The sequence below is a fragment of the Protomyctophum parallelum genome (genome assembly GCF_964188405.1).
Source record: "Protomyctophum parallelum genome assembly, chromosome: 19".
In the NCBI taxonomy this organism is placed as follows: domain Eukaryota; kingdom Metazoa; phylum Chordata; class Actinopteri; order Myctophiformes; family Myctophidae; genus Protomyctophum; species Protomyctophum parallelum.
Window position 1 is genome coordinate 7,735,079 of NC_139717.1, and position 19,434 is coordinate 7,754,512.

The 19,434-nt window shown below is 43.7% G+C and overlaps 2 protein-coding genes across 2 annotated transcripts; one reads left to right on the forward strand and one right to left on the reverse strand.

Moving 5' to 3' along the window:
• The first annotated feature begins 220 nt into the window (after positions 1-220).
• Positions 221-7,742, forward strand: hey2 (hes-related family bHLH transcription factor with YRPW motif 2). The gene is made up of 5 exons (XM_083791112.1): positions 221-885; positions 1,177-1,255; positions 1,963-2,046; positions 3,416-3,497; positions 6,641-7,742. Exons 1-5 carry the CDS (start codon positions 800-802, stop codon positions 7,516-7,518), a joined length of 1,209 nt encoding a protein of 402 aa, XP_083647238.1. The 5' UTR covers positions 221-799; the 3' UTR covers positions 7,519-7,742.
• Positions 7,743-11,142: 3,400 nt separating this feature from the next.
• On the reverse strand, positions 11,143-18,523 carry LOC310876281 (lactoylglutathione lyase-like). Its single transcript, XM_083789772.1, has 6 exons — positions 18,256-18,523; positions 16,999-17,081; positions 16,513-16,653; positions 14,453-14,520; positions 11,844-11,933; positions 11,143-11,313 (listed from the first exon to the last, which is right to left on the reverse strand). Exons 1-6 carry the CDS (start codon positions 18,481-18,483, stop codon positions 11,222-11,224), a joined length of 702 nt encoding a protein of 233 aa, XP_083645898.1. The 5' UTR covers positions 18,484-18,523; the 3' UTR covers positions 11,143-11,221.
• Positions 18,524-19,434: the final 911 nt, after the last annotated feature.

The window sequence follows — 19,434 nt, forward strand, 5'->3', positions numbered from 1 at the left end:
TTTTATGTAAAACAAAACAAAAACAGCAAAAAAAGCACGACTGTTTTTATTTATTTATTACCATATTATCAGGGTGCAATTGGCCTAAAATTAAACAAACAAACACACAAAAACAATGATAAAGGTATACCGTAGACACACCCTGAAGGCTTCGACGTCCCCCGGCCGCGTCCTGTCCTAGTGTCCTAGTGTCCGTTGTCCTCCTCCCAGTCCCAGCCCCAAACACTTGAGCGTGATGAGGCACTCAGCAGTGAGGAGGAGGAGGAGGGCTGTCTTCAGGTCCATCATGGTCAGCATGTCGAGCTGGAGGATTCCCCTGCACAGCCTGTTGGATGCACCGCTTCACCATCCACACCCACCCCGCCGGGCAGCCACGTAGCAGCGGCCACACGGCACACGGCCCACGGCCCACACCGACTCGCCGACAACAGGTGGACGAACATGATGAGGGGGACATCTTTTTATTTATTTTTTTGTGGTTCCGAAAAAAAGTTTAGACATATAAAGATAGGAGGACTATTCAGGGGTCTCTAGACTCTAAACCACAGCAATCCACTGGCAGACAGAAGACAGTCGCGATCCAGCCTCCAGCTGCTTTCGTTTAGTTTGGTTTTGGGGACTGACTGACTGAATGACAGACTGACTGAGCCCCGGCCCGAGAGACTCGAGAAACGTTCATACCTGGCTGTGCCCAGCTATAGGGAGCGAGAGGCAGCGCGCCGCCAGCCCGCCTCGCTCGGACGCACCATCCCTGCAGGGAGCGAGAGGCAACGCGCCGCCAGCCCGCCTCGGACGCACCATGAAGCGGCCGTGTGACGAGAGCAGCTCCTCGGAGAGCGACATGGAGGAGACGATCGATGTGGGGAGCGAAAGCATCTATCCGGGGTTAGTAAGACTCTACAGACTAGGCCTACAACAGGTTTAAAATGTGCAGAACTTTTCACTGTGTAGGACTGGGACACGTTAAAGGACATGACGTGAAGACAAAAAAATAAGTGGGGGAAAAAAAGCTATAAATGCTGCACAGTTTGTTTTAGTTTCATTCTGTTCACACATTAGGCTGTGGAAAATTGGGATGCGATTCTATACGTCTGTGTGGTCATATGTTCCATATGCATAAACACTGTTGATATTTGTAAAATAAGTTTATATGGCGTGTCTCCCATGCACTCCCAGGCACATAAAACGGTCGTTTATAAGATGTGGATCTCCTACCACCACCACACAAGTTATGGCGAGGAAAAAACGAAGAGGGGTAAATATTTTGCCATCACTAGAAATACAGACAGTCTGGTAAAATCCTAATTCATGTAATCATACACTTTACACACATAAGGTGAGAAATAATAATAAATGACTGGAATGTGTAAGACAAAACAAAACAAGCTTCTTATTATCACACCTCCAAACATAAGTTAAAGGTGGTGTATGTTTTGTTAAAAAGTTAAGTTGTGTTGGTTCAGTAACAGGAATCTCCTAAACCTCATGGTATTAAAACCGAAAATACTACAAAGCCTACATTTTTAGGTCGGGATATCAATTTTATGCAAACCTGGAAAGATAATCCGAATAAGATTTATGAGCTTCAATTTTAGTGTTCCAGTTCAAAATGGTTGTGCTATTTTTTTTTAAATCTTTCCATCACTTCCAATTCCACTTGTTTATCCTGAATGAATACAATTTGTATCCAACCTGAACATACATTTGTTTAGTAAAAATTGAGCTGAAGAGACGGGGAGACCCCAGTTACTGAACAAACTAATGTCTTAGAACAAATCAATACCTACAAACCTTTAAGATATTATCCCAAGTAACACATTGATATGATGATCCTATCTGAAACATTCCACTATTAAATACTATAGCAATGAGCATCTTGTAAATGCTTTTAGGGATACAATTTGAAGTCATTTTCCCCTGTTGGTCAATAAAGTGCCTTCTTCTTACACACTTGTCTGTCAGATAATCGAGAAGAGACGCAGAGACCGGATCAACAGCAGCCTTTCAGAGTTAAGGAGACTCGTCCCCACTGCGTTTGAGAAACAGGTGATAATGTTTTCCTTTCCACTCTCTGTTGTTTGCTTCTGCATCATCTTTACTACCGTACATTATTGTTAAACATCTGCATCAGGTCTACACAATTAGAGAATGAAAGTTATTTTGAGTTAATTTTGTAATTGAGTTTGCCTGTTGTCTCTCCTATGGTACCAACATCAACACCTGCATGGAATTGTGGACAGAATCTTATCCGACAACAAAATATTCTAACTTTTGGGTCTGAGTAGGCTAAATCTCATCAAATGGTGGTCCGTGGCTCAAATGCCAAATAATGGGCCTTGATATGAGAAAGGCTTTACTATTTTGATCTGTTCTGCCCAGGGCCAGGGGCATCATTTGGGGTCTCAGGGGATGGCAATTGCCACCCCCTAGTGTTCGCATTTAACCCCCGTTATGTTACCGGTATGTAGCCTTACCTAACATTTTTTTATTTTATTTTTTAGATTAATCTGATTTAAGGTAAAAGTATCAATACTGCAAATACTCTGTAACAGTCGTCCGGAATTCAAAATGTACTTGAGTAAAAGTACAATAGTATTGGCATCAAAATATGTACTTTAAAGTACCAAAAGCAATAGTAGTCAATGTCACATTTCAAGTTTTCAAAAGCATAAAAAACGTCATAAAAAGGATATTACAAGCCCTAGAAGCGGCTATTTCCAAAAGGCCGAAATGTGTATAATAATATACGGTAATATATGGTGGTTAATATGTTTTTTGTAATAATAGTAATCAAAATCTATAAAGTGCATTTACCTTTATCGCTTTACAATGATTGTGCATTACATTCACCCACACATTCATACACCGATGGGGGCGGAGGAAACCATGAGATGAGCACCAACCTGCTCATCGGGAGCAATTAGGGGTTCAGCAGCTTGCTCAAGGACACTTGGACACTGACTCTGGCGGAGATGGAGCTGAGTGCATCTCAATGCAGGCCCATTCATCTACATGTGATACGTGTTTACTTGTCTTGCATTAACTAATACATTATTTAGCCGCTTTCAAACTCATCTTTGGGGGGGGGGGGGCTGACCTGAGATCAGATTCATACGAGGTTTCCACTGGACACACACTGGTCTGATTATATTAAGTAGCTACAAGCTTGTCGATTGGCTATTTCAGGAAAAAGAAAAAAAAAGGACTCAACGTAAATGGTCACTTATTTTTGCAACATTCTAGTTTTAACTGAAATGACAACCTGCTGCTCCATCCTGTATACTGTTGTGTTTTCCGTTCTCTTTGAGATAGTAAAGATTAAGAAAAGTATAATCTACGACAAGAACCCTGTATTGTTTCACGGTTGGACTGCCCTGCATGGTCTAAAACTGGAGCATTGACCTTTCTCCATCAGGGTTCAGCTAAACTGGAGAAAGCAGAGATCCTCCAGATGACTGTGGATCATCTGAAGATGCTGCAGGCGACAGGAGGCAAAGGTAACCTCACAATGGATCCCCATGTCATTCACACCTGTGAAGTGTTTCCAGTTGTTCAGTGGCGTGCACAGATAGACACTAGGGGGTGCTAGAGCACCCCCTGCCCTTTTGGCAATGTGCTCTTAAAAAAATAAAAGAATTCTACTATATTATTTAGGCCCCCACAATCTAAAGCTATGTTTCTAAGTCAGTGGTTCTTCGATTTAAAAGAAAATAGCTAAAGCATACCATAATGCTAACACCAAAATGGGTTACCGCCCCAAAATGGGTTAAGGCAACCAGCCGGTTCAACGCGCTGCACAAGGTGCCCTTTTTTCATTTGAGCACCTGCCCCTCTAAATGTCTGTTCACACCACTGCAGTTTTTTTTTTTGTTCTATGGCACATCTGTAGTGCCAAGCAGCTCTGCCTGAAGCTCAGAAGCCTAGGCCCTCATTTATCAACCATGCGTACGCCAAAATATGGGCGCACGCCGAAAATACCGACATTTTACATTTCCGGCAATGCTTGAAATTGAACGTGACAACGTTCAAAACCTACGTCTGCTCGGCAGCTGTCGTACACTTTGTCCTCACCTGTTTTTCTGTCCTAGAACAGCGGAGCAGCATTGTCTGACCAGCTGAGAGGCTGCCAAAGGCATCGAAACATATGTATTCACTCCTAAAATGTTAATATAAAACTGTATTATGGGCTACATGTAAAAAAAAAAAAGAAAAGGAAAAGTAAAAAGGAATAGACTTACAAGATGTGTCTTTGTGTCATATGAAATTTGTAGGAGCTTTCCAACTTTACAATTAAAATTGTGCTTGATTTAAGCCATTTAAACAGTGTTTTGCATGAGCGCATACATGCGAGGATTTGGGCTGTCTGTGCTGGAATATTTCCATGACGTTGGAAAGTAGCCATAGTGCAATGCAGCTGCGGAGAGTCCCAACGTGGTATAGCCTATACTGTAGCCTAATCTACAGCAGGCCGATGTCTTTCTGGAGTTACGGTATATGTGCAATATAATAAACCTGACGCGTCGCTCGAATGCCAAATGTACCGTTCCAGGCTGCCAGCGCAAGTGGGAACTGCATCGGAGATATAGGTATATTACCCAGCCAGCCCACCACCAGCCACACATGAGGCTATATACGGTTTTGGCTGCACATTCATATAATGACAGTTGACAGCCCGGCCACTGCAGTGACTAACGACTGCGAGGCAATCTAAATAGACTGTCGAACGTGCATGGTCACTTGGTCAGTTGGTCACGGACGGACCACTGTGATAGAGAGAGACAGTTGCTTGCAAATAGCGATATGTGCGTGCGTGCGTGCGGGGGGTGAGGCGGGCAGCAAGGGAAGCGAAGCGAGAGGAGAAACAGACAGCTTTATTTAATGTGTCATGTAGGTGCGTGCGTGCATGACAGCAAGGCAAGCGAGGTGAGAGGGAAACAGACAGGGACCGAACACCTGCATGAATTAAATAAAGTTGTAGGCCTACCCTGTGACAGGGTAGGCCTACAACTTTATTTAATTCATGCAGGTGTTCGTTCTTTATTTGTTTAACAACACACCAGTTAGTTGGGCTTGCAAGTTGCGTGTGCGTGTGTATGAGAGAGGGGGGTGAGGCGGGCAGAAAGGCACGGGAGAAACCTATTTTTTCATGTAACCATGGTTTCAGGAAACGTATTGCCGTTGTTCATGTCGCAAAAACGAGGGCGAGGCTTGATTTCTTAGGGCGTGCCAGATCAAATTCAGCCGTGACATTTATTAACGTGAGAACAAAATTAAGGAAGGATCAGCTGTTTGCGATCACTTTATAAATGCCGTGGCAACGTGGGTGTACTACGAAACCTGCACTCGAATCTGTGGCAGATTTTACACTCGATTGATAAATGAGGGCCCTAATATCTGATAGCTGGTAAGTCAAACAGCCAGCCAGGCATTCAGTGGAGTGTCTGCCATTGTTGATTTCGTCATGTTCATCGACTACCAAGTCATTTTACACTTTTATGCATGCTAAAAATAGCAGATCTACAAGCTCGCAACGCATTGTGAGCTATTTTTCAGCAAGTGTAAAATCAGCCATTACGACGGCATCACCGAAGGCCCACCAAAATACATTTCAGTCAACTAAATCAACAGTCGACTAAAATCGTATGATATTTAGTCGATAAAAACTATCACTAAAACATTTCAGGTGACTATTCAAGAGACCACGACTAAAACTAAAATAACATTTTCAAAATCAACACTGGTGTCTGCAGTATATAGCTTCAAGCAGAGGGAGATCAGGCAGTAGTAGCAACCTCTAACAGTGTGTGCCTGTGTGGGGCTGCAGGGTCCATGGGAAAACACTGCCAGGATAAAAGCACCACTTGACCCTGAGCCACTGTGTTTGCTTTCATAGAGGCAGCAGGGAGGAGGGAGAGGGAGGAGAGAGGGGGGGGGGGCTATTCAAAGGCCAGACTTCTTCAGCACTGTTTGTTTGGGTTAACCACCGTGTAAGAAGTGTTGCACTGGGGAGAATGAACAAACATACAAACAAGTCCACTCTCTACGGGTGATAGAGCTGGGGAAAGCTAGAGAGGAGAGCAGAGGGGTGGCAGGGTCAAACAAGTGGCTATGAATTGTGTCAAAGGAAGGACCTTGGCGTACTGCTGTCGCAGTAGAAACTGCTGTCAGGAAATGGAAAAAATATATTATTTTCAGGAACCTTATATTTTGAAAACAAAGCTAAGCTTGATCAAAGTTGGTGTAACTTTATATATTGTCAATTACTTGCATGAGAGGGGGAGAGGTGGTGGAGTTAGCAGACAGTTAAAAGGTTTTGTCCAAATCGCTTTTTACTACTTTCCATTGGTTCAATATTTTCGAAACACACAGACCTAAAGGGTGTTCAATAGCACTGATTTATGCAAAGACGGACTCAACCCTGACCTTCCAGTCTCAGAGCGGACACTCTAACGGTCTAACCACAAGGTCACCAAGCTGGCACTGTTACTGAGTGACATTAACTAGGTAAAAAATACCGTGATTATCCACTATTATCATTTCATGAACAGTTCATCTTAGACGTGTGCACACAGCAGCAGGAATACTGACAGCATGGTGCTACAGTACAGAGACTTCCACCATAACGGTTTTCCTCCCCCAGGTTATTTCGACGCTCACGCCCTGGCGCTGGACTTCCTGTCCCTGGGCTTCAGGGAGTGTCTGGGCGAGGTGTCCCGCTACCTGAGCACCGTGGAGAGCCTGGACCCCAGCGACCCTCTCCCCGCCCGCCTCCTGTCCCACCTGGCCTCCTGCGCCTCCCAGCGCGACACGGCCGCCGCTCTGTCCTCCTCCATGGTGGCGTCGGCGGCGGTCCACCAAGGCCACCTGTTCCACGGGGGGCACCACCTGCACCCCCACCAACAGCCGCCACCAGTGGGGGCGGCGCTTCATTCCTTCCACCACCCCGCCTCCTCCTCCCACCACCAGCACTGGGCGGCCGCGGTCGCCACAGCGGCTGCAGCCGCGGCAGCGACCTTTCACCCCCTGCCGGCGTTCGGACTGAGCGCGCTCGTGCCCGTTTTGCACGAGGGCGGAGGAGGAGGAGGTGGGGGGAGCGGCACCGCCCAGAGGTTGGCGGAGGTATCGCAGCGGAGCACCGGCGGCGACAACAGTGCTGCAGGAAGAGGGACGCATCTCTGCGCCTCGTTTTCCTCCCACGTCGCAGACTCCTCGTCCTCCAACACCACCAACACCCCGACCTCTTCCTCCTCCTCGCCCCCCATGCCCTCCTCCAGCCTTCTCAGAGCGCAGCCGCCCCTCTCCGCGTCGCTCCTCTCCCTCTCAGCGTCCTTCCCCTCCGTGGCGTTCTCCGGGGGGTTCCCTCCTTCCCTCCTCCACCACCACCACCACCCCTCCCTCGCTCCCTCTTCCTCCTCCTCCGCAGCCAGTCCTCCCATCTCCTCCTCTTCCTCCCTCACTCCTCAGAGCAGCAGCGGCAAGCCGTACAGACCATGGGGAACCGAAGTCGGAGCGTTTTGACCTATACCAGGATGCCAATGGTTCTCAAGCTTCTTTTCATTTCACGGACCCCCTCGTGATTCTGAGAGGGTACAAAATGGAACCAAATTGGATCCGTAAGGGCCTATCCGTTCGTACGCTCTCAGGGTTATAGACCTGTTAAGGGCGCAGTTGGAACACCCTCAAGGAGCACTGAGGGGCCCTGGACCGCACCTTGAGAACCACTAGTGCCACATGCTTTTTTTTACTGGCTGATTAATCAGACTCTCCGACCGTCCCACCTTGCGGTTTCACTGGCTGTTTTTTTTAACCACTTAAACACAAGCCTCCCTATTCTGGGGCGAACATTCAGTTATAGTAGCAGCTCTACAAGCTCATAACGTGTTTCGCTGACGTGTTCTGAGCTTGTAGAGTGGTTCTTTTTTTTCAACGGAGAGATTTGGTGCAGAGGGAACTACCAGGATAGGAATGTAGGACATTGCAGCTTGCCTTCATCTGGTGGTTGGATAAAAGGGCAACAAAAGTAAATTATCCACAGATCCGTGCAGTTAGAGGTAAAAACACTTTTCGGCCAGTTATAGCGCCACCTTGAGGCTGAGTTGAAATTGTTCATGTGGCATTTCGTCCTCTGCCTAGTGGGAATGTGCGTGCACAATTTCACGGAAATCGTTCATGAAATGTGTTCATGATTTGCAGCATTTTGTTTGAAACCGAGCACTCCTGTGAACTTTGGAAGCCAATCTTAACCAATCAGGATGGAGTCTGAGAAATCTGAAAGACCGGTTTTGTTGAATGGCTCTAGAGAGACTGTGTACCAATTTGCGCGATGTTTGGACAAAATCTGTAGGTGTACTGTGCAAAAACTTGTTTTGCACAAAGCGGCCTCCTGGTGGCGCTATAACAGGCCGTTCTGGAAAGTTTGGGGCAGAGGTTCATCGTTGGCATCCAGGGAGTGTGTGTGCAAAATTTGGCATCGACCGGGTTAACGGTGGCCGAGATTAGCTGCTCACGGACACACGGACGGACGGACGGACGGACGGAGTGCAAAACATACTCTCCCCCCATGCCTTCGGCCTGGTGGAGACAATTACTAGCAGACCTATTACAGAGCCCTGGGGGTCTCTGATCAACCAAGTATGTGTAGGGTTTAAGTGGTTAACCGACTGGCTTTGCGGAATACCTTTATTTGCAAGTTAATGTTTGTTAAGTGGGAGCGTCGTCCATTGCTGTGTTTAGACTGGATTTAACGGCTGGCCTTTACCAACTAGTTGATTGTTTAACTGGTTAATGTGTGGACAGTGTGCCTTTTAACATTTGAGGTGAGAGTGTGACAAATGACTGTATTTTTAACCAACAGTTTCCTGCCTGCTGATTTATCTTTTGTATTTTTTTAAAAATTATCATTGACTGGTGTTGCTGAGCTTTTGTTGATACTGGCCAGATAATGGAATAATAATGCTCATTTATTTTCACATGCTTTTCTTGTTGTTCCTAATTTTTATACGCGACACTTTCACGTGTACCAAGTGAAATCACGGTGCATCTTTCCAAAACGAGATATCCACCAAGAAAACAACCAACAAGAAAATAATCACACCCGTGTTCTACTCGTACTCTGTAGTGTACTCACTGTAATGTACTGTACTGGGATGGACGGGGCCATGTACGGTAAGATTTTGGACAAGAACCTCCTTCCCTCAACCAGAGCACTGAAGATGGGTCGTGGATGGGTCTTCCAGCATGACAACGACCCAAAACATATGGCCAAGGCAACAAAGGAGTGGCCTAGCCAGTCTCCAGACCTTAATCCCATAGAAAATCTGTGGAGGGAGCTGAAGCTTCGAGTTGCCAAGCGACAGCCTCGAAACCTTCAGGATTTGGAGAGGATCTGTAAAAAGGAGTGGACCAAAATTCCTCCTGAGGTGTGTGCAAACCTGGTGACCAAATACAAGAAACGTCTGACTTCTGTGCTTGCCAACAAGGGTTTCTCACCAAGTATTAAGTCATGATGTGCTTGGGGATCAAATACTTATTTCACCTGATCAAATGGAGTTTAATTTATAACCTTTATATAATGTTTTTTTCTGGATTTTGTTGTTGATATTCTGTCTCTATCTGTTAACATAAAAGTACCATAAAAATGATAGACCGCTCATTTCTTTGTATTAGGGCAAATTTACAAAATTTACAAAAAAAAGCAGGGGATCAAATACTTATTTCCTCCACTGTAACATTTCAGTTAGAAACTTATAAATGAACATTTGACGATTACAACATTTATATATCCAACTAAGTAAGTATATAAATATACCATATATTATGAAGGTCATAAAGTTCTAATATAAAGTAATCACCAGCCATTACTAACAAACCTAAACAAAACTCAAGTAATCCCTGAATTAAACAAGCACACAAGCTCTCATAGGAACACACTTTCTGAGGATCTTTTTGGTGGATTCTGTACTTGTGATTTACAGGCTCAGGAACACCGTCATGCTGTTCAAATCCACGAGGTAAAAGAAGGAAAAAAAAAAGGCATCATTTCCAACTGAATGGGGGATTAAAGTGAGGGGAGCGGGCCCGCTAGGCCCCATGATGACAGCCCTGGGAAAAGGCTCCGCGGGTTGTAAATCCAGCCTGGTCAGCCCACGGACAGGGTTCTCACGCAGCCTCTCTGCTTTGAAGTGACCGGCGGTAAATTACGGCGCGCCCGTGACCCGGGGTGACACCGCTTTCTGCTCAATGCAGTCAATGCAAACAAGGCACCGCTGGAACAGTGGTTCTCAAAGTGCCCCCCCCCCCACCACCACCACCAGTCCTGGAGGGGGTTCCAGGGGTCCCCCAGCAAAATGAGTTCATATATATAGATGGGATCAAAAATCAGTTAACCACTTGAACCCCATTTTATACTTTGGCTATTTGAAAAGTTTATAGATCAGCTATTTTCCAATTTCTTTTGAACATTAGTATAATTTATTCATAACTTTTAACCATAGAACCAGTGGACAAAGTATTCAACCGCCAAGTATAAATACTCCTACAAGTAAAAGTTACTTACTACATTTGTATCAGAAAAGATCTGATTTTTAATTGACTAATGTAAATCTCAATATATGGATATATATTTTCCGTGCTTCAGATTGTGAGACGGAAGCATTTTGAATTGTGGGAGGCAACAGTCTGGTTCCAGAGACTACACAGTAGTACCTGTGTGCAAAGAGTAAGAGGGTTTTGTTAAAAGATACTTTCAAATGTGTAAATCAAGTTCTCGTCTGTCTGCTCTGATCCTAAGGTACAACGTACATCCTCAGTGATAATTTAACCAATCTGTGTCGCTTTAGCTCTAACAACTTTAACCATTATTCTTAAACGTCCGGTGTTGAAAAATAGTAGATATACAAGCTCAACGAGCTTGTATAATATTTGGGGTGACATGACATGAAAAAGTTTGAGCACCACTAATATAGAAACATATTTTTCAGAATCTGGTCTCAGATCTTAATGGATTAAACACTGTGGATGTGACATCAATAGTGTAACCAAATGGACCCGGGTTTCAACAGAGCGTGGTCGTGTGGGGCACTCCTTTCACAGATCACAGATATGACACCTTTGACCAAACAAAAGTTTTCAGTCGTGAGAAGGTTTCTTTTCCTTTCCTTTCTTTTTTTGCTTTATTCCCTGGATATATGCTCCTCACCATGAGTTAGAACCATGTCCATATCTATGATGTTATGGAGACCATGTTATTTGGACTCAGAATCTCTATCCAGTAGCCATCGGGGTCCTGTATGAAGGCCAGTCCGGTCATCTTACCTGTGCATGGTGGAGAGACAAGAATTAAAACAGTTTGTACTCTACACAAGGGGTTCTCAATGTCTTTGGCTGGGGACCCCCTTGAAATGCTTTGGCCATGTCTCACTCTTTGGCTGGGACCCCCTTGAAATGCTTTGGCCATGTCTCACTCTTTCTCTCTGGTTAACCTAGAGCTCCACCTGCTGGGTACAGTATGTACAACTCCAAGCATTTTAGTGAAAGAGAAAAAACTGGAAGTACACCTCAGGGCACAGGTCTCCACCAGGATTGATATTTAGATAAAATCTGAAGGACTAATATAAAAAAAGAGTGTTGCACATAAATGGGCCTCCTAGTGGCACTCGAAAAGAGAAAGTCGGATTTGAAAAAAGTCAATTGGCATTGCATCCTCAGCCTAGTAGTGGGAATATGCGTGCACTGCACTCGGGCCCTGCGTTCTTCAGGTTTGCAGAATTTTGTACAAAACGGGCCACTCCTGAAAAACTTTGGATGGCAATCTTATATTAAGGGGGTTAAAGTGAAACACCAACCATCATCAGGTTTCTTGACAAACGTCACTCCTTGTTCTTCAAATAATTTGCAGGCAGCATAAACATCAGGGACAGCTATGCCAATATGACCTTTAAAAACAAGCAAAAGACAGTAAGGCAGTGTTAGGCTGCCTGAACCAACAGTCTGTCTGTCATTGCACACAAATTGTTTTCTCTGTTCAAGTACAGTTCAGTTATTTAATTTTTCTCAATTCTTTCACTTCACTTGATGCACTTAATCCTCGTTTAAATTAGGACATTGACATTTCCATTTATTTTTCATTTTCCAGCAGAGCCTACATTTGATTGTCATTATTTATTTATTTATTATTAACTATTTCTTGTGGGTTATTTTAAACTGTTAAAAGTACAGTTCAGTTATGTTCAAGGCATTCAAGGTCGCACTAAAATAATGATGAAAATATTAGTGATGCACCAAATATTCGGCCGCTGAACATATTCGGCAGAAAATGGCTAAAAATGCATTATTATTATTATTATTATTTAAGTATATTTTATACCATACAGAGGAGAAATGTGCACGGCAGACATGAGACGAGATGAAGTTCCATGATGTTTATTTCAACGAAGTACAGCACAGCAGTGAAGCATAGCATAAGCTCACGCCAGCCAGCAAAGTGGCTCACGTCTCCACACAAGGCTTGCGCCCCGACTGAACAAATGATTGTATTCTTGGTCACTACTTTAAGCACTCTACATTGGCGTGGGGTGTCGACATTTGTTTGCATATTATTAGTGGCAAGTCTTTGATCAACCAGTCTGTTCCTTCAGGTCAACAAACTCCTTTGTTATACATAGGCTAGCCACCGGAATTCGGCTCCAGGATATATCACCCAGAAGGCCGACACCCTAGTGCTAATCACCAAAAATAGGTCCACTGTAGCATGTCAATCACACAAGGAAGAAGATCATTGTATAATTATGGAATCTCATATTCATCATTATTATTCGGTTTTGGCCCAAATAGGCAGAAAATATATCACTGAATAGTGTATGCAATTCATGCATTCAAAATATCTGAATAAATGTTTTATGGATCCATAATAGTGAATGATTATTATTTAAGTTAAGTTTAACATAACATTTGTAGAATCAAACTCAGGTTAAGTGTGGATACTAAAACAGCGATATTCAGTTACACTTCATACCAATGATACTGTGCGGGTGTAGGTATGTTAAGTGATAACCACTTTCAACATGGCATTATAGGCAAAAGCTTTCTTAATCTTTCAAATTTTCCAAATTTTTGCTATTTGTTGTACAACAAAGTATATAGTGCTTAAGTGGCATTCTGGACTAGACCTGTCTGGCTGGAAACATTGTGGTTGCAAGGACTGACCTTCTGACCTTTCAGCTACAGGACTGTGTCACAGTCATTACCAGGTGATTGAGAGATTATTTATTCTCAGCCTATTCGGTTTCGGCCCAAATAGGCAGAAAATATATCACCGAATAGTGTATGGAATGAATGCATTAAAAGAAACCGTTAAAGACGTCTTTGGCCTGGATGGCTATTTGTTAAAAGAAGTCAAAAACTTATTTGGCCTAGAATGAGTTTTAATTAAATAGGTTATGTTTAGGAATACCAGGCTGAGCCGTTCCGCCGGTTGTACGCCCGGGGCGACTGTGTTTTAAGGTGAGCATTCCAGTATTCCTAGAACCAGTCCAGACTGTGTTTTAAGGTGAGCATTCCAGTATTCCTAGAACCAGTCCAGCTTGGCTCACCACTATTATGTATTCTGAATGGTTACAACACTAGAGGGGCAGCTTCTGGTGTCATACTACTCCCAGCACCAATGCCATGCCTGAAAACATCTCATCTACAATTCTTAACAAAATTACTCAATAATAAATACATAGAGATATCTTACCACGGTCATTTGTATGTTTGCATTTGTTATTTGACTGGACTTTTTTATTTGATTCATAAGGTTGATTTGTCTTTTTGTTTTAATTTTTAATTGCATTTACAAACGGTTTTGGTTTATTACAAACATTATCAACGTGGCTATGATTCAGGACGCTTATGTGCTTAATGTTATTTTTTATATTAACTAATTAAGGTTATTTAAAAAGTACATGGCCATAGACACAATGTTATGCTGCCCCTCTGTAAGATGGCCGCCACGTCGCTCTCCATTGGCCTGCAGCGTGGGTGAGCCATCTAGCCTTTCTTATCCCATTCTGACCTGAGATCAGATTCATATACAAGGTTTCCACTGGACACACACTGGTCTGATTAAAACCCATTCTGACCTGAGATCAGATTCTAAAAATGTCAGTCGTTCTTCGATTTTTCCAAAAATAGCAGACCTACAAGCTCATAGCGCGCCACTCGGTGGCGCGCTATGAGCTTGTAGATCTGCTATTTTTCAATAGCTAAAGCACGACATGATGCTAACACCAAAATGGGTTCCCGTTCAGAATGGGTTAAATATATCTATGGGTATCACCGGGCCTAGATTTATGAATGATCAGGATCTCCGGGTCATTCTATGACGTAGACGTGTAGTATGAGCGAGGAGGTGCAATCATAATATTAACATGGCAATAGAAGAGGTGGACTGGTAGCTTGAATGTACTCTTACCAAATCCTCTTGGCTCCGAGTTGCCGTTGTGGTACGACAGACTTTCATCTGCCTCTGAACCCCAGTTACTGAAAGAGACAGACAGACAGACAGACATTTAAAAATAAAGTTCATTGAAGGTGTCCACAGTAATGTGGTCCGTCAAAGCGTTGCCATTGTGTCTAGATCCAGTTGGGATGGATTGAATTGCATTTTGCAGCTGGCATCATATCAGAATAAGTTTCATCAACATGCATTTCTGCTTTTCAATTGTAACTGGAATATCTACCCCTGACACAGGGGCAAGGGGTTGACACTATGGCAGGTAAATAAAATGTTGGGACATGTGGAGTTTGCTTTGCCCAAACTGCAAGTGCACATTTCCCCCCCACACGCACATTTCCCCCACACACACACACACACACACACACACACACACACACACACACACACACACACACACACACACACACACACACACACACACACACACACACACACACACACACACACACACACACACACACACACACACACACACACACACACACACACACACACACACACCTCATTTGGGGATAATGGTTTCAATACAACTACTCCCAACTGTTTGGTTGCAAGGAGTTACACATTGGTGTATCATTGGTGCGGTTTAGGCCTAAAACTATGAAAACAAATGTTTCAATGTTTAAACATACTGCCATTGTAATGCCACATACTAACACTGCCACATACTAACATTGGATTCATTGCAAACGGACAACATGTTTTTTTTTAAACCTTCTATGGCTAGAAGGTTGTGCTGTGCTTACTGTGTGAGTTCTATGGCTAGAGAAGGTTGTGTTGTGCTTACTGTGTGAGTTATATGGCTATAGAAGGTTGTGCTGTGCTTACTGTGTGAGTTCTATGGCTATAGAAGGTTGTGCTGTGCTTACTGTGTGAGTTCTATGGCTATAGAAGGTTGCGTTGTGCTTACTGTGTGAGTTCTATGGCTAGAGAAGGTTGTGTTGTGCTTACTGTGTGAGTTCTATGGCTATAGAAGGTTGTGTTGTGCTTACTGTGTGAGTTCTATGGCTATAGAAGGTTGTGCTGTGCTTACTGTGTGAGTTCTATGACTATAGAAGGTTGTGCTGTGCTTACTGTGTGAGTTCTATGGCTATAGAAGGTTGTGTTGTGCTTACTGTGTGAGTTCTATGGCTATAGAAGGTTGTGCTGTGCTTACTGTGTGAGTTCTATGGCTATAGAAGGTTGTGTTGTGCTTACTGTGTGAGTTCTATGGCTATAGAAGGTTGTGTTGTGCTTACTGTGTGAGTTCTATGGCTATAGAAGGTTGTGCTGTGCTTACTGTGTGAGTTCTATGGCTAGAGAAGGTTGTGCTGTGCTTACTGTGTGAGTTCTATGGCTATAGAAGGTTGTGCTGTGCTTACTGTGTGAGTTCTATGGCTATAGAAGGTTGTGCTGTGCTTACTGTGTGAGTTCTATGGCTATAGAAGGTTGTGCTGTGCTTACTGTGTGAGTTCTATGGCTATAGAAGGTTGTGCTGTGCTTACTGTGTGAGTTCTATGGCTAGAGAAGGTTGTGCTGTGCTTACTGTGTGAGTTCTATGGCTAGAGAAGGTTGTGCTGTGCTTACTGTGTGAGTTCTATGGCTAGAGAAGGTTGTGCTGTGCTTACTGTGTGAGTTCTATGGCTAGAGAAGGTTGTGCTGTGCTTACTGTGTGAGTTCTATGGCTAGAGAAGGTTGTGCTGTGCTTACTGTGTGAGTTCTATGACTATAGAAGGTTGTGCTGTGCTTACTGTGTGAGTTCTATGGCTAGAGAAGGTTGTGCTGTGCTTACTGTGTGAGTTCTATGGCTAGAGAAGGTTGTGCTGTGCTTACTGTGTGAGTTCTATGGCTAGAGAAGGTTGTGCTGTGCTTACTGTGTGAGTTCTATGGATAGAGAAGGTTGTGCTGTGCTTACTGTGTGAGTTCTATGGCTAGAAGGTTGTGTTGTGCTTACTGTGTGAGTTCTATGACTATAGAAGGTTGTGCTGTGCTTACTGTGTGAGTTCTATGGCTAGAGAAGGTTGTGCTGTGCTTACTGTGTGAGTTCTATGGTGGCTCGCCGGGAGAATGTCCAGGCCGTCCTATCCTTCACGTCCACAGGGATTTCCGACTTGTCCTCGTAGCCCAGGAAGTAGAGGGAGAAACGCATCGACGTGAAATCTATTTTCTGCAGCAGCCTATGTGGTTATATCACAATATGTTCTTTACTGTATGACATGGTTACTATTATTGCTACTGAAATATGGACAAAATCAAATATCACAATATTTCCCACTGAGCATTTTTCAGGCCATTAAGACATACAATGAATGTGTGTAGAAGGTGTGTAGGTGTGTAGATTCAAGATTGGCTCATTGTAAAGTAGCCTACAGTCACTCAAATGCATTCTGATGGAATGACTACGACAGGTCTGTGGTTATGATAAGAGTTGTGCACATGATTTCAAAGCCAGCCTGAGCCCGACACACTCACGTCAGATGCGCGTGTAGAAATGTAGAGATTTAACAGGGTCTTTCACTCACGTCATGCCCATGATGCGCGTGTAGAAATCTAGAGATTTAACAGGGTCTTTCACTCTCAGCATTGTCTGCTGCATCATGTAGTCCTACAAAAAAGGAGAAGGGAGAAATATTACATAAAACAGTGGTTCGGTAAGTGGGGGTCCCCAGCAACAAAACTTATTTCACAGTATGTAGAATGTGTACATTTCCAACGAAAGCACAAGTCAATACAAAAATTGCTACCATGAAAAGCACTAAGACTTGTTTACATCAGGATCCACCAAGTGAGGAACAGTTCAACTACAAGTGCACAAAACGTGTGTGCGCTTGTAGATTCTCGCTATTTGATTGAACATTTTTCAGCAGCTAGAAGGTAACCCGAGGGAATGCCCTCCCCACCTACAGTATTGGACTTTTGAAGAACTCTCTACTTAATCTTACAACTAAGATCCTGTCGTATTGGGGTCCCTGGAGACAAAATATTTGGCACACACGCACGCGCACGCACACGCACGCGCACGCACACGCACGCACGCACGCACACACGCACACACGCACACACGCACACACGCACACACGCACACACACACACACACACACACACACACACACACACACACACACACACACACACACACCATGTGGAACCAATTTGTGTGAGTTTAAAACTCCCAAATTGAGTAATACTCAGGAATGATAGTGGTTGAAGGCTATTCTCTTATTAGCCACTAGAGGGTAGAATTGGACTAGAAATGACATGCTAGGCCAACACAATGTGCTCTTTCTATATATTCTATTTAATTCATAGTTTTACGTTTTGTATTAGTTTTAATTAACTCTACCCCAGAAGAGTAGATGTTGCCATGTGTAGCGGCTAATGGGGTTCTGAATAAACAATATTACTTTCAGATGTGTGTGGGATTAGCCTACTGTTACAACAACAAGATTCAAAGCTAGAGAATAAGTCTGTTTTGCAGGTTATTAATTTGCTTGCAAAGTCAACGTCAAGTACACCGGACACAATTAACAGTTTTTAGTTTTAGCTTTGTTTTTGACATGGTCTAGGTCTAAAATATACTACTTAAGTTTGAGCTAGATGGGAGAGCAAACACCATAACGATCATGCATGCATTCAGACCTACATAATACATTCCAATGCATTGAATGCAATTCCAATAGTGAGTGAGAAGGTGTTGGCTGAGGACGGAGGCATTACGTTTGAGATCGCAGCTATGGTTCAATAGTAGATGATCAGTCAGACCTTGCAGTGTTACTTACCGCGGTCATAGGGTCCCCGTCTTTACAGGCAGAGGCGACAGCTTCATCAGAAAGACCTTTATTATTATGATGATCTGCCATGTTGCGTTGGAATGAAATGACGGGCAGCCTTTTGGCTGCTGCTGCGTTCTTCTTGCACACCACACTAGTGACACTGCGGCAGGGGAAGAGGAGGCTTCTGTCAAGTCGAGACAAGAGGAACACACAGCGAAACATGTTTGACGACATAACTAACTTTGTGCAGCAGGCAGGCCGAGGCCGTGGCGCTGTTGCCACATCTTGCTGAGAGAAAATGCAGCTCAGTCAAACTTTCATGTAGTGCTGGTACTTCTTCTCAAAGTGTGTGTCCCCCCACATGTGTTTTGGGGTGACAGATGACTTGACTGTCCTTTACGACCTTTTTAACACATCAAAATAAACGAAAAAGACCATTTACTGCAACAACCTAAATGGCCTCCTATAAAAACTGGTCGGTCAAACATTGGCTAAATTCTCATATAAAATAACGTAAGAGGCCCAATGTTTGCCCCCCCCCCCCCCCCCCCCCAAAAAACAAAAAAAACAAACAAAAAAAGCTATTAAATAAAATAAATAATTAATCAAATTAACTCAACCCACAACTTCCAATATCTAAGCTTAGCAACACACTTGGCAACACTGCGCTACAGCTGGACAGAGCTAAATATAAGTCTGATTTGAGTGACAGACCTCCTAATCTCTATGCGTCACATATTACATATTGGCCTACACTATACACAATGCTGGAGTTTATTTTATTTTACTTGATTAGTTACGTTTCAGATTGACAGATACACAGTCATACATTAAAACTACACTAAAACCTTTTCAATGGAATGCAATTTGACTTTAAGTATGGTTGCATTCTTATATGTGGTCTGGTAAGACGACTACTGGCTGACAAGTGGTACTGCAGGAAAAACCCAGAGCATAGCCTCGGTAGTGGTTCCCAGGATTTCATTTGAGCAAAAATTGTAGGGCTTGTGTGGGTGGGAGACCCAGCCAGGTTTGAATCCACAGCACCGTCAGGACTCAGGACTTTAGAGAGCAGCTACATGTAGAAGAATTAAAGTTATCAAAGTCAATTAAAATCAGCGGCACCTTTTACCTGCTGCAATATTTAAGCGATGACCATGTGACCTATAGCTAAGCCCCTGCCCA

Excerpts from the sequence above, each read along its gene's own strand:
- hey2 (XM_083791112.1), top strand. The coding sequence starts at position 800 with ATGAAGCGGCCGTGTGACGAGAGCAGCTCCTCGGAGAGCGACATGGAG. Across the intron at positions 886-1,176 it reads AGCGAAAGCATCTATCCGGG|GCACATAAAACGGTCGTTTA; the intron begins GTTAGTAAGACT and ends ATGCACTCCCAG. Across the intron at positions 3,498-6,640 it reads GCAGGCGACAGGAGGCAAAG|GTTATTTCGACGCTCACGCC; the intron begins GTAACCTCACAA and ends TTCCTCCCCCAG.
- LOC310876281 (XM_083789772.1), bottom strand. The coding sequence starts at position 18,483 with ATGTCGTCAAACATGTTTCGCTGTGTGTTCCTCTTGTCTCGACTTGAC. Across the intron at positions 14,521-16,512 it reads GCCACCATAGAACTCACACA|TAACTGGGGTTCAGAGGCAG; the intron begins GTAAGCACAGCA and ends TGTCTCTTTCAG. Across the intron at positions 11,934-14,452 it reads CTCGGAGCCAAGAGGATTTG|GTCATATTGGCATAGCTGTC; the intron begins GTAAGAGTACAT and ends TTGTTTTTAAAG.